The 13,479-nt window shown below is 40.8% G+C and overlaps 2 protein-coding genes across 2 annotated transcripts in view; one reads left to right on the plus strand and one right to left on the minus strand.

Annotated features, from left to right (window-relative positions):
* Positions 1–13,479, plus strand: part of ZNF609 (zinc finger protein 609) — a 192,576-nt gene that overhangs the window by 12,054 nt on the left and 167,043 nt on the right.
* On the minus strand, positions 8,834–9,124 carry LOC105979833 (60S ribosomal protein L26-like). The gene has a single exon (XM_045294947.1). It carries the CDS (start codon positions 9,122–9,124, stop codon positions 8,834–8,836), a length of 291 nt encoding a protein of 96 aa, XP_045150882.1.

Genomic DNA, 13,479 nt, shown 5'->3' on the forward strand with positions numbered 1-13,479 from the left:
GTTGGTCCTGTTTTCTCCTCCAGATTGTTCATCCTGCCTATCTTATTTAGGCAGACCTGTGGAGAAAATAACATGCACAAAAACAAGACAGCAAAACCAAGCAACAAAAGAAAGCAAAACAACAACAACAACAAAAAGCCATGACACAAAAACAACAAAAAAAACACAACAACAACAAGAAAGAAAAGGTTGTAGTTAGTTCAAGGACTGTTTTTGGCCTTTAGGGGTGTTTTCCAGGTGAGTCTGATGGGATGCCAAGCCCTGAACCCAAAGTCTATTTTTGGTATTCCCTGGGGACTTGGTTCCCCTTGCTGTTCTGTTGCATGCTCTTAGTGTTTTGCCCTGGTTTGGTGGGATCAGGTTGGGCAGAATTCCCACACTGTGTCTCCAGTGTTGTCAGTGAGGCATGTCGTGTCTCATAGTGGGGCCGGCCATGTGGTCTCTGTGGGTTGGCTGCTCTGAGCGGGAATATCGTCCTCAAGGCTTGGTGGGCCAGGATGTACTCCACTCTCTCTTCCTTCCCCTTCATTTGCTCCCGTGTACTCTGATCAGACATACTCCTCTCCCTGAGCTGCAGCTTCAGTGCTGTCCTTTGAAATAAATTCTTTTGTGGGGAGCGGCAGGTGTCCTCGTAGTTGGGATTGTGGCCGGTCCCTCAGACCACTCCACTGGTTCCCTACTTCATGCCGGCAGGTAGCATTCCCATCTTGGAGCACTGGGTTGAAGTCTGGTCCCTCTTTCCCTGTGGAGATACAAACAATACCCTCCCCTTTGGTGCATTAGTGCCCTTTCCCCCCATACCCATTTCTTTATTTTCTTTTCCCCCCTCCTTTTTAGTTGGCTACCATATGTATCCCTGGATTTGGATTTTCATTCACTCCATTGATTGAGTGCATTTTAGATTCCAGGTACTGTGGTTGGTACTGAGAATATACTTGGGAGTAAAACAGAAATGGATCCTGCTCTTGAAGAAACTTAAGAACTTTACCATCCAGAGCAGTTTCTGAGCGTGTGATCTATGAAATTACCTGTGCACACCCTGTGACCCAACTGTGGAAAGTACCGATTTTTAAAATTCTGTTTCAAATCTATTAAATACATTTGAAGGGCAGGGTCCCAGAAATTTAGAAGGCTCTCTAGACAACTATTAAACACATTAAGGTGTGAGAACCATTGTGAAAAGTTGTTAGAAGGTAAGCATTAGGAGCCTCGTACAACTTAAAACAGTAGCCTTCTAAACTTAGATTTCAAATCAACTCTTATGTGTATCAGTGTATATCATGATATTTTAGGGTGCAGACCATAGGTTCCCAAACTTTTATGTCCTACTACCTCCTTTGTAGAAAAGAATTACAACCCCCTTGCAATGAAAAACTTTTGTACTTTAGCCCACAAGCCAGGATAAAGTATAAGTACCTGCTTTTGCAGCCTTCTTGGATTGTGCCAGTATCTCCCTCTTAGACAAACACTGGTGTAGCCTCTGGAGCTGACTTAACTGAGTTTGTATCCCAAGTTTGCCACTTATTAAATGAGTGATTTTGAGCAAATTGATTAACCATTCAGTCTCAGGTTTCTCATCTGAAAATGAGGAAAACAATAACTAGGGTTGCTGTGAAATTAAATGAGTTAATTCACGTACAATCCACCTAGAAGAGTGCTTTGCACACAGAAAACATTTCATAAACTATGGGGGTGGGGTGGGGAAGAAAAGCATGATTTGAGTTGAAATATGCCTTAGACTGCCCTCGGCAGCAACATTCCACTGTGGTCTGAATAGACCAGAAATGTTTACTAAGACCTTCAACACTGTATTCAAAAGTTGTTCCAAACCTGGGCTGGGAAATTTTCATGCTGGTGATGTGTTCTAATGCCACTGATGTTTATAGTTATTGGATCAGGGGTAGAGAAGGCCAAAATTTTACTTCAGAGGTTATTGTAGTGGCCTGTTGAATTTCACATGAATTTTCTCTCTGGTCATACCCCTGGTGTGGGGTTGGAAATATCAAATAGATGCTACTGTGGGTCTGCCAGCACATGAAATCTCATGGATGCTGGAAGAGCACTAAGTGTTTCTGTTTTTATACAAGAGTGCATAGAAAATCCAAGTCCTAGTCCCTAATCTCTCTCCCCCAGTGTGAACTTGTATGTTTGCCATTTGGGTATAAGAACTTTTGCCAGCAGAGTTGATCCAGGCAGGCAGCAGGGCTTGAGCTCTCAGGCTAGAGGAGGCACTAACATGCACAGCTGAGGTCTTGCCACTGCTGGCTGGCTGAGCCCTGCTCTCTGTGGTTTTCACTCTTCAAGCCATGCTTGAGTAACCCGCCTCCAGAGCTGCTGACAGGACGGCGTTCAGAGGCCTTGGAAATTACACTGTTCATTTCCTTATCATCCCCTGACCTGCAGTGCAGAGCCTTCTGGTGCTGGAACAAGGCAGAAAAAATCCAGACGGCTCCCAGCCAGCATGTGTCGAGAGCTACAAAGAATAAAATTGGACTTGCTCACTTAAAAACCATGGGGTTAGGCTGTGATTTTTGGTTCCTGCCGAGAGTTATTTGTGTGTGTTCTTTCTCTGTGTATATGTATAGAATGAGCCTGTCCATGGGCAGAGCTGTGGAGGGGGAGCATCTGAAGTAGAGCGCAGAGGGAGATTGCTTTTCTTTTCAGTTAATTTCCCAGTTGTGCCATTGGGATGGGCCTGGAAGCATTAGCATCAGGAAGGTGCCAGACCATATTAATATTTTAAAATATATTTCTCTTGGTACAATTTAGTCATGGTTGAGAGCACCCACCCAAGTAAGAGGCTTCCCTGGTTGCCTGAGGAGACATTTTTAACAAATCTATATCCTGAAGTCTTTTATCCCGGGTGACCGTGACATAATCAGTTTTAAGCAACCTAGGAAAGTATATATTTGAGGTTTAGAACAAGAGGAGTTGATCTTTTGAGATGGAGGATGGTGTGACAACAAAAAAGAGACAGGAGGAATTTAGAGTTTTGAGATTTTCTGTTTATTGGTCAAATTTTTCTTAATCTTTAGGAGTGTGTGTGTGTGTGTGTGTGTGTGTGTGTGTGTATGCTAGTATTAAACAATTCTTTGGTGGTCAGTGTATCTCTGTTGCCCCAAGGATCCCAAAGGAATGCCCTTTTAGGCTGAAGAAGTCAATTGTGAGTGGTGATTCTTGAGCAGAGTTTACCATTCTGTCTTCCATTTTCCTCCTGGATTTCTAGTGTCTTACGATCACTGGTGCTGTTGGAGCCTTTGTGAAATTGGAAAGAAAGGTGCCTTTTGGCTTTCAGACCCTGTAAGTATTTTAAAACCCTAAGTGGCTCTCTTGTTGGAAGTGCTCAAGAGAGAAATGTTTTCACATGAGATGGTGATAAATTAAGCCGACGGGGGATTACTTTCTTCTCCTAATAAAGCATCTTAACAGTCTACAGCATCTGGGGACTGTTAGAAATTTAGCATCTCAGACTCTAGGCCTCCAATCAGAAAGTAGGGTTGAGGCACCCAACAACCTGTTTTTGAATCAAGCTCTTAAACATTGATTGTGAAACATGCTAACGTTTGAAAACTATTGCAGTGGTATCTTTTTAAAAAAAATCATTTTATTGGGGGCTCATACAACTCTTATCACAATCCATACATACATCAACTGTGTAAAGCACAGTTGTACATTCATTGCCCTCCTCATTCTCAAAACATTTGCTCTCCACTTAAGCCCTTGGCATCAGCTCATTTTTCCCCCTTCTACCCCTTGCTTCATGAAGTCTTGATAATTTATAAATTATTATTTTGTCATATCTTACACTGTCCCGGCGTCTCCCTTCACCTGTAGTGGAATCTTAAGAGTGAAGATGAAATTTGCCAAAAATTTTAAGGGCTAGCATGTAACCTTGGGGAGTAGTTACGATATTGTTTGTGTGGGTCATACCTGGATACATATTTTCTGTGATGCATAAATTACAGGGACCTGAAATTGGAAGGAATGCCTAACAATTCAGGACTAATGAAGATAGAACTATTCAGATTATTCCTTTCTAAACCTTTTTTCCCCCTCATCTGTAATCTGGAGGGAAAATAATAGTACTGACCAAAGTTATCACTAAGATTAAATAAAACAAAGAAGGTTAAACACACAACACAGTGCCTATCAATAAATGTTAACTGTTAACTTATATTATGGCCTCTGAGGTGCATGGTCAATGTGAAATTAAGGGAAAGGATATCCTTAGAGATTGGTGAGTTATAATCCCTGGAAACTTTGAAAATAAAGAATTTATGATAGCTAATATTTTAAATTTTTTGGGTTCCTGGAAAGGCTTGAGGGAGAGAGTGATTTAGAGTATTTAGAGCCATGGAAGTTTGGGGTTTTAGTGTTTCATCATTTGGTTAATTGGGACAATTTTGTTATGCTCGTTTGTTTTTCTTAGAAGTTTTTAAATTTCATTTTTTATTCCATTACCCAATAGTTTTTAAGTAAGGGGTTATTCAGTTTTCATCTATTTTCTCCCTTGATCTTCCTATTGTTGATTTTTAATTTTATAATGTGCTCTAAGAAGATGCTTTGTAATATACATGTCTATGACATCAAGTTAGTTGTGTTGCTTACTTCTTTTGTCTTTGTTGAGTTTCTTTCTAGTTCTGTCCTTCATTGAAAGTGGTGTATTAAATTCTCCTACTACTATCGTAGAGTTGTCTATTTCTGTCTTCAATCCTGTGTTTGATTAATAATGTTTGGGGGGGCTCTTTCATTGTATGCATGGATATTTCTTATGGTTATGCCCTTTTGATCAATTGACTAATCATTATATAATGCTTTTCAGTGTCTCTTATACCTGATTTTGCCTTAAAATCTGTTTTTATCAGTAATGAATATTGTGTTAGACTCCTTTTGGTAGCTGGTGGTGGCCTCAGGTTGAAGAACCATGGCTCTTGCTAAATCATTTTTCATTAAAGTCAGTTGTTTTTTTTTTTGTATCACCCCCTTCTGAATTGTCCTAAAGATTAAAAGTCAACATGGCATGATTGCTTTTGTTTGGAAAGTTTTTGTTGTCTACCCATCTCTTAAACCCTCTAATCCTTGTAGAGTGTAGGCCCGAGCCTTTCTGAGGAAATTGACACCCCTATACGTAGCCTCACATCAGGAAATGAATGAATTGAGATACATTTTTTGTAAAATTGTTACAAGCTGTTGGGATGAAAAAGGTCGTTCTTAGGTCCTGACTGCAATGTTTCAATTTGAAATGCTGCCCACTGGGAGAGTACAGTTGAATTGTGTGTCTGAAAAATACCCGAATTGCTTTTTAAACCATGGAGGTTTAGCTTTACAGGCAAATAAATGTACTTTGATAAGCCAGACCTGTCTGGCTATTAAGTTATTTCTTGTGCTCTGATTTGGTAAGAGTGGATACTCTTTATGTAAACCGTTTTTTTATAAACTAGTACCCAGTGCACTTGGTTCAGAGTTGATATTTTTTAGTTGATGTGTTACTTCAGAAGTCAGGCACTCAGCTGTGCATAGATTCAAACCTTAGTGAGAGATAGTATTGTAAAAAGGTGTAGTACATATTCATTATATTTACACTAACCAAAGTGACTGGAGACTTCAGAAATTAGCATTGGGGTTACAGACTAGTGATATCGAGGCCCCTATTGAAGTTAAATTTCTGGGCTGGGAATATCAAACATGTACATAAAAACTCAAACCCACTGCTAGTGAGTCAATTCTGACTCAAGGAGACTCTATAGGACAGAGTAGAACAGTCCCCTAGGCTTTTCTAGGTTGTGAATGATCAGAAAAGCCAACTGCCTCTTCCTTGTCCCTAGGAACAGCTGGTATGTTCAAACCACCAACCTTTCAGTGACGTGTCTCATGTACCACAAAGCTTCCTTGTATAGATGTATATTTTAAAAGTTCAACAGCTCTTCTCACATGCTTGGTGGTCACATTACTGCTGCAGGGGAAAGGACTTTGGCTTTTACTGTTGATGCCTCTGGGGGAATCCCTGTATCTCCTTAGCTAGGGAACTTTTTTCTCTTTGCCATATCCAGGTAGAACTCTGTTCTATGCTTTAAATATTATGTAATTCTTAAGTGTCTTACTACACACTCAGGATTCTCCTCAACTCTGCTGTTTCATTGCCCAACCCATAGGGTTCTTGTGTTGGGGATAATCTTTTAGGAATATAGCTCTAATACTCTGAGTTTTCATTATCACATTAGTTAGAATTGATTACTTCCATTGAAGTTCCTATACAAAGGCTGGCTTGTGTTTTAAGGACTGTTCCGATGAAAAATATGTTTCCATAAATACTGGAATTACTTTAAGCCGAGTGAGATATTTTTGCACTGTGAGAGGCAAATAGGAATGGAGACCAGATTCGGGTCTGTTCAAGGCAGTTTCAGTTGCCCATCTCCAGCTCCCTCCAGAGCGTGTTGTACGTGGCATACAATGGTTCTCTGAGGCCAGAACCACTCAAATAGTTCTTTCTTGTTTGCCAGCCACATGTAAGTTATTTGGTTGTATTAGATATAGGAAGGGACAAGCAAAAATGAGTGAGAAATATGCAACCAAAAGATCATGGAAACAAGACTATTTCCGTAAAATAACCTTAAGGCCTTCCCTTGGGAACAGTAGATCAACTGGTATCCTCTTATCAACATAAACATCCCTGAGCTTAGTCTCTCAAAGGCCCAGGGTTTTTGGCAGATCTCTTGAGATACACCCAACACTCCCACTTTATAACCTTCTCTGACTTTCAGCTGGACTCTAAACCTTACTTTAGAAAATGTTATTGTTTTAGTTATTTTTCATTGTTTCTGAAATTTACTTTTACATTTGTTGTTGGTCTTGTTGTTTGTTTATTTTTGTCTTGTTTTTAAACAGATGGGATTTTGTCTAGTTAAACAGATATAAAGAGGGCTCTTCTCGTCGTCTCCAATTAAAAATGGTTGTTGCTGTTGTGTGCCACTGATTGATTCCGACCCATAGCAAGCCCAAAGAACAGACAGAGTAGAAATGCTCCATAGGCTTTTTGTGGCTGCCATCTCTACCAGAGCAGAGTGCCAGCTCTTCTCTTATGCAGAGCAGCTGGTGGTTCCAGTGGCCTTCTCTGACCATTCCATTGCTCCAGCAAGACTCCTTAATTGGAAGTAATTAACCAGGTAAAAGTAGTCATTTTTTATGTATTCTGCCAGGGGCATGGCTTAGTCTGGACATAGTATTAGCTAAATCAAGAGATCCACTGTGCTAATTTTGACACTGAGGTTTTACACATACCGTAGTTCACATTTGCTATTAGCTACTGCTTAGAGATGACAGTGCTGTCAATAGCATTTATTTTTAGCCTGTGCTTGTTCAGGCAGCTCTAGGACAAGACACTGCAATTGTGCTATTGCACTGGAGAGACAGAAGTCTTCATCTTTGAAGAGCTGAGTAGCAATGATTCTGGGCGGAGGCCAATACAGCATCACACACAGGGAGAAAAGTATAGTTTGCCTCGTCTTAGAAAGCACTTTGGCCAGGACAGAGCTCCCAGAAATAGAAATTCTAAGCTTATTGACCTGGGAAACTCTGCGTGCCTCTTTAAAATGTAACCTGCCCCACATATTTTGTGAATTGGGATGACTTTACAAAAGGAGTAGGGGCAGGATCCAAAATGAAAACAAATCCTTTGTTGCTGGGTCGATTCCAACTCTTTTTTAAAAAAGTATTATTAATTGGGAGTTAATACACATATATCAGATCATTTCATAGTTCAGATTCCAACTCTTAGGGACTCCTATAGGATAGTCATAATCCCTGCTCTTGTCAAATTTATATTCGGATGGTAGAAACAGGTAAATGAGTTTGCATAACAAAATTTGAAAGTTATGATCACATAGTGGAAGCAAGTGGAGCCAGAGGGCATCAAGAGTAGGATCAGGGAGGATTTCTCTTTGAAAGTGATGGTTAAACAGGGTCCTAAAAGGATGAATAGGCCTTAAACAGGTGAAGGGAGAGAGGACAATAGACTTTGTGTCAAACAGGTAACATGAGTATGGGACAGTAGGAGAACTGGAAAAAAAAAAAAGGTTTTTTGTGACTGGAATGTGAGAGATAGAATGGAGGTGTGTGAGGATGGGGTGTAGGCAGGGGTTAGATAGTAGAGAAGCTTAAAAGCGTTAAGGAGTTTAGATTTCATGCTGAGGTCTATGGAAAGATACTTTTCTTTTCACTGCCATAGAGTCAATTTTGACTTATAGCAACCTTATAGGTCAGAGCAGAACTACTGTGGGTTTCCAAGACTGTCACTCTTTACAGAACACAGTTTCATCTTTCTCCCTTGGAGTGGTTGGTAGTTTTGAATTACGACCTTGCTGTTGACAGCCCAACAAATAATCCTGTGCCATCAAGGCTCCTCTCATGGAAAGATATCAGGAGGTCTTTTTTCTTCATTTTTTGAGGATTAGGGTCATTACTTTTTCACTTTAAATCTTGATGCCACCTAGAGAGCTTATGGGAAACTTAATATGAAGGCAATTGAAGGTGTTGACATAAACCTGTTAAGAACGATGGAGGCCTGAATGAGATTGGTTGTCTTGATTTCTTAGTGTGGCTATAACAAATATCACAAGTGGTGGCTTCGTAGAATCAATTTGTTTTCACATGGGCTAGGAGGCCAGACAGTTCAGATTCTGGGTACCAGCTCTAGGGAAAAGTCCTTGTCAGTTTTCAATCTGTGTCTTTTATTTTCAAGTGTGCCGGTTTTAATGGAAGTTGTGTACAAGATATTTTGCTCTTGTATCTTCTCAAGTGATTCTTCCTTGTATTTGCCCTTTTCCTTTCCTACTTGTCAAGATTTGGCTTTCTGTTCCAGGATCTTTTTGCGGTCTTTGTCCAGTTTTAACCTCATAATAATCACCCAGCTGGGGTAAATGCCCACATGGACGGTGGTGTGGTTCGCTTTATCTCGCTGTACCCGCTCAATGTAGATGAAGTATTTCTTCCTGTAAACCTGGACCACTTTGCCAATCTGCTGACCTTTGTAGTGTCCTCGCACAACCTGAACTTTATCATCCTTGCGGATAGGCATGGACTGAACATTGTATTTCTGTCTCAGTTCCTTGGAAAGAGGGGAAGACATAATTTCCCTGCGAACATGGGAAGGTGCATTGAAATGCCTTTTCCGGTTTTTGGTCCGGGATCACAAAGGGATTGGACTTCATTTTGGCCACTACTTCTTCAGTGATGGCCCCAAAAGGGAAAAGTCAATTTCTGTGTCTTGATTTCTGTGTCTTGGTGATCTTCCTGTGGCATGTAGCTTCCCCTCCCTTTATGCTTGTATCTCTGTTCCTTCACTGCTCTTTGGATACTGCATAGGAAATTGGCTTAAGACACTCTCCATACTGATAACTCCTCATTAAAGCAACAAAGAAATTATTCTAATAGGATTTCACCCACAGGTATAAACCAAATTCCTTGCCATCAGTCAATTCTGACTCATAGTGATCTAGGCCACCAAGGCTCCTGCCACAGATAAAGAAGTTTGGAGTTATAGCACACTTTTGGAGGGGGACACACATGATCCATAACAATAGTAGGTAGTAATACAAAAAGAGCAAAGTGAGTGAGTTTGAAAATTTCCTTCATTAACCAGCACCTTGGTCATTGATTTCATGTTGGGGTGAAATTGGAAGAGGCTTGACTAGGGTTTTGCCTTGAGCCACCTTACTGATAGAGGTAACATTGGGAAGAGGGCACATTTGCAAGGACAGAGTTGAAAAAGATGATTTCGTTTTAGACATATTTGAGGTTTTAATAGAGTCATGTGTTAGAGTTGACCTGATGGCAGTGAATTTAGTTTGCGTTTGCACAGGGGATGCAATGGTAAGCAAAACACATTGTTCCCTTTTTTCTTGGGACTAAAGGAGTCTTGGTGGTGTAGTTTGTTGTTTGTTGAGCTGTTAACTTCAAGGTCAACAGTTCAAACCTAGCAGCCACTCTTTGGAAGAAAGATGAAGCTTTCTGCTCCCATAAAGATTTCTCAAACACTAGGGAGCAGTTCTACTATATACTATAGGATCACTGTGAGTTGGAATGGATTTAGTGGCAGTGAATTGGCGTTTGATTTTGTGCTCCAGACAACAGTTTAGTAGCAGTGACAGACTGAATAAAATAATAACATGTACATATATAATTATGCACTCTTAAAAGTGATAAAAAGGGAAAGTTACAAGATGTTGAGAACCTATAATCAAATCTGACCCTTGAGGGGGGAGTGATCAAAGAAGATAAATACCCATGAAAAATTTAAGTAAATAATCAGAAGTATGAATCGTAGTTAATTTGGAGGAACAACCAAATAGAAATGTCTTCTGAGGTTTGGAAGTCCTATGAGAGAACTAGAAATCTAAAGACTGCAGAATTACCATTATGTGAAAAATGAACGATAATTGATTCCGTAGAAATGAATGAGCTTACCCAGGGAAAATATGTGTGTGTTGGGTAAGATGAAAAGATGAGGACCCAAAATAGAGCCCTAAAGAACACCATGAAGGTAGTTAACATACATGACATACACTTACTCCTCTCTTAACAACTATAATTATCCAGCATTTCAGATTTATAGCTGTAGTGATTTATAGCTGTAGTAAAAAACCTATTGAACTACTTTGCACATTATAACTTGGGTTTCTTCCCAGTATTTAGCTCCTGACCCACACACAGAGCCACTATTGTCTGTCAGGCCACAGCTGAAGCAGCAACTCTCCAGCAAAAGGCTTTTGCTGGTGTGTTACACCAGGTTGACTAGAGAAACAAATCCAGGGACACTATATGTGTATACAAAAGAGCTTTATATCAAAGAGTAATTGTATATCAAGAAAACATCACAGCCCAGTCCAGATCAAGTCCATAAATCTGATATTAGTCCATAAATCTCTCTTCAAACTCACTCAGCCCATGCAATAATGCAAAATGCAGGAAGATCACAGGCCAATGGGTGCAAAGTCTTGAGCATCCAGTAATGGTGGACGCATCTCCAGGGCTCTGGCTGCCATCAGCATGACTCTACGTGGCTTGTCAACAGGAAGGTGAAGAAGAGAGTGTGGCCCTCCTCCAGGGAGAGAGGAAGTTCCCAGAATCCTCATGAAAAGGTCACACCCATCAGGAGACATCATCAGGCTGTGTGACTTGATCGACAAGTTGACATGAAATGTTGTAACTACACAGCTGGTACCACCCCCACCACAGGAGCTGCCATTACAGCAGCCACCATTGTAGCTTTTTATATGAAAGAGGCTAATTTTGAGGGAAGGCTTCCTAGAAGAGCCCTCAAAAGCACAGGTGGAGGAGGTTGCTGCTGGTGTTCCTCGTTACGCCAGCACCCTGAAGCGTCCGAGTGTTGGAGCAGAAGGGATAAGTGGATATTATAGCAAAAGCTGGCTACCTCCACCATGCCCCAGGCTGCCAGCCTTCCCTTCCAAGCTCTTTTTACAGGGAACTGTTGGTCTCCATTCTTGGCCAGTAGGTGTCACTTGTTTCTCTTTAGGCTGTGGGGATATAGTATATGGCATTGGCTGTGGAGCGGTGGCTTTGAGGGGCATACCCACAGGAGGCAACCCCACCAATTGTCTTGATCCCTCCAGTTGCCTGAACCCCAGAGCTGCCACTGTGCCCTCTAGTCTAGCCACCAGGCCGAAGACTGACCCTGCACCAGCCCTGACAGCATGGCCTTGTGCTCCAGAGTACAGTGTTGCTGTAGTTCCACAGTCGTTCCAAGAGGTCAGCCTGCTTCTCACAAAATACCAATTTTTAATAGAAACCTGGTCTTTGGAACCGAACTCTGTTGATAGATGAGGAGTGGGTATTATAAGGAGGTGTTTCTCTGTGTAATAAAGAGTATACAAAATCACAACTGGGAACATATGTCTATAAAACTTTTAAATCCTCTGAAAAGGATTATAGATTTTGGTTGGTTCTAGAGTTGGGTTATACAGAAAGTTCATGGGAAAATTTCATATCTTTTAATTCCATTTTTCAATTAGCTTTTTAAATCTCCTTCATATTTGGTGGTTACTGGATTGAGATGGGAGTCTTGGTGGAACAATGGGTTACATATTGGGCTGCTAAGCACAAGGTCACCAGCTCAGACCTACCAGCCTCTCAGTGAGAGAAAGATGAGACTTTTCTGCCCCTGTAAAGATTTATAGCATCAGAAATCCAAGAAAGGCAGTTCTACTCTGCCCTATAGTGTCCCTGTGAGTCAGAGTTGACAGGATGGGAGTGAGCAAGTGGATTGAGTCATGCTTTAAGGAAAAATTCCTTTCCCACATTACTGTTGTGCAGGGAAAGAATTAGCATGTTTCAACCACTTTTTTCCTTCTTTTCTCTGCTTTATCTCCAAATTACTCCATTTCATAATTTGAAATCATCTGAAAGAATAGAGAGCACAACTTATAATCAAGCATTTGAAGAAGTATTTGAATCCTCACCCTACCATTTAATAAATGTGAGGTCTTTCACAGATTACCTCTCTGAATCTTGTCTTTAAATTTATTATGAATTAAATGATCTAAAGGTCCACTGTGGCTGCATCTGGTTTTCGCAGTAGGCCAGTAACAAAGGTGAGTTCTGTTTTCTCTTCCTTGCAGACTGGAGGTGACAAACTGTTACTCCAGGCTAGTGAATTGTTTCATGTATGATTATTTGGGCTATGCCCTGGCTCCTCATGGCAGCATGAAACAGCAGATATTTTTGGCCAGGGCAAAAGAGTCTTACATTTTAGTGTTAAAAGTCCTTTCTGGAGAGGAAGTACAGAGTATTTCTGGGTTATCACAATCGAGTGTTTCTCAGCAATAGCATTATTGATATTTGAGACTGGATAATTCTTTGTTGAAGCTAGATCCCGGTAACACTCCACCCTGTAACAACCTGAGATGTCCCCAGAGACTGCTCAATGCCCTCTGGGGGCAGATTTGCCATTTGCTATCATCATCTGCTTCTTGATGTAGTAGCTACCTATACAACTGTGGTAAGTTTATGAAAATGCAGTTGAGTTGGGTACGTATGTGATATCTGCAGTTTTCTGTTGTGAATGCATTATTTCCATTAACAAAAAAATCCCACAACCCATTTCTTCAAAGACATTAGAGAAACAGGCTCTAAACCCATAACTATATTTAAGTACATCTGAGCTTCATGTTTTCTCCCTCAATCCCTAAAAGGTGAGGTGGAATAAAGGGGAAAAAAGGATTTATAGGAGGGTAGAAAGGCAGGGGCAAGAGTGAGGGTGGGGGGTGGGGAGGAAGTTCTAGAATCTGGCTTCCAAACCTCTCTCTTCATTGCCTGACCTTTGGAGTACGGAATTCAACCTAGGAAAATTGCTATTACAACATTTCAGAAATAATCTGTGGGCAGGGTTCAAAATATACCTCTTCCTTCCCGCATTCTCTGCCATACTGTGGTAACAAAGGAGAACACCTGACTTTGGGTTCTTTA

The sequence above is a fragment of the Echinops telfairi genome, unplaced genomic scaffold (assembly GCF_000313985.2).
Source record: "Echinops telfairi isolate 266 unplaced genomic scaffold, ASM31398v2 ScPeMD7_4048;HRSCAF=4782, whole genome shotgun sequence".
NCBI lineage: Eukaryota > Metazoa > Chordata > Mammalia > Afrosoricida > Tenrecidae > Echinops > Echinops telfairi.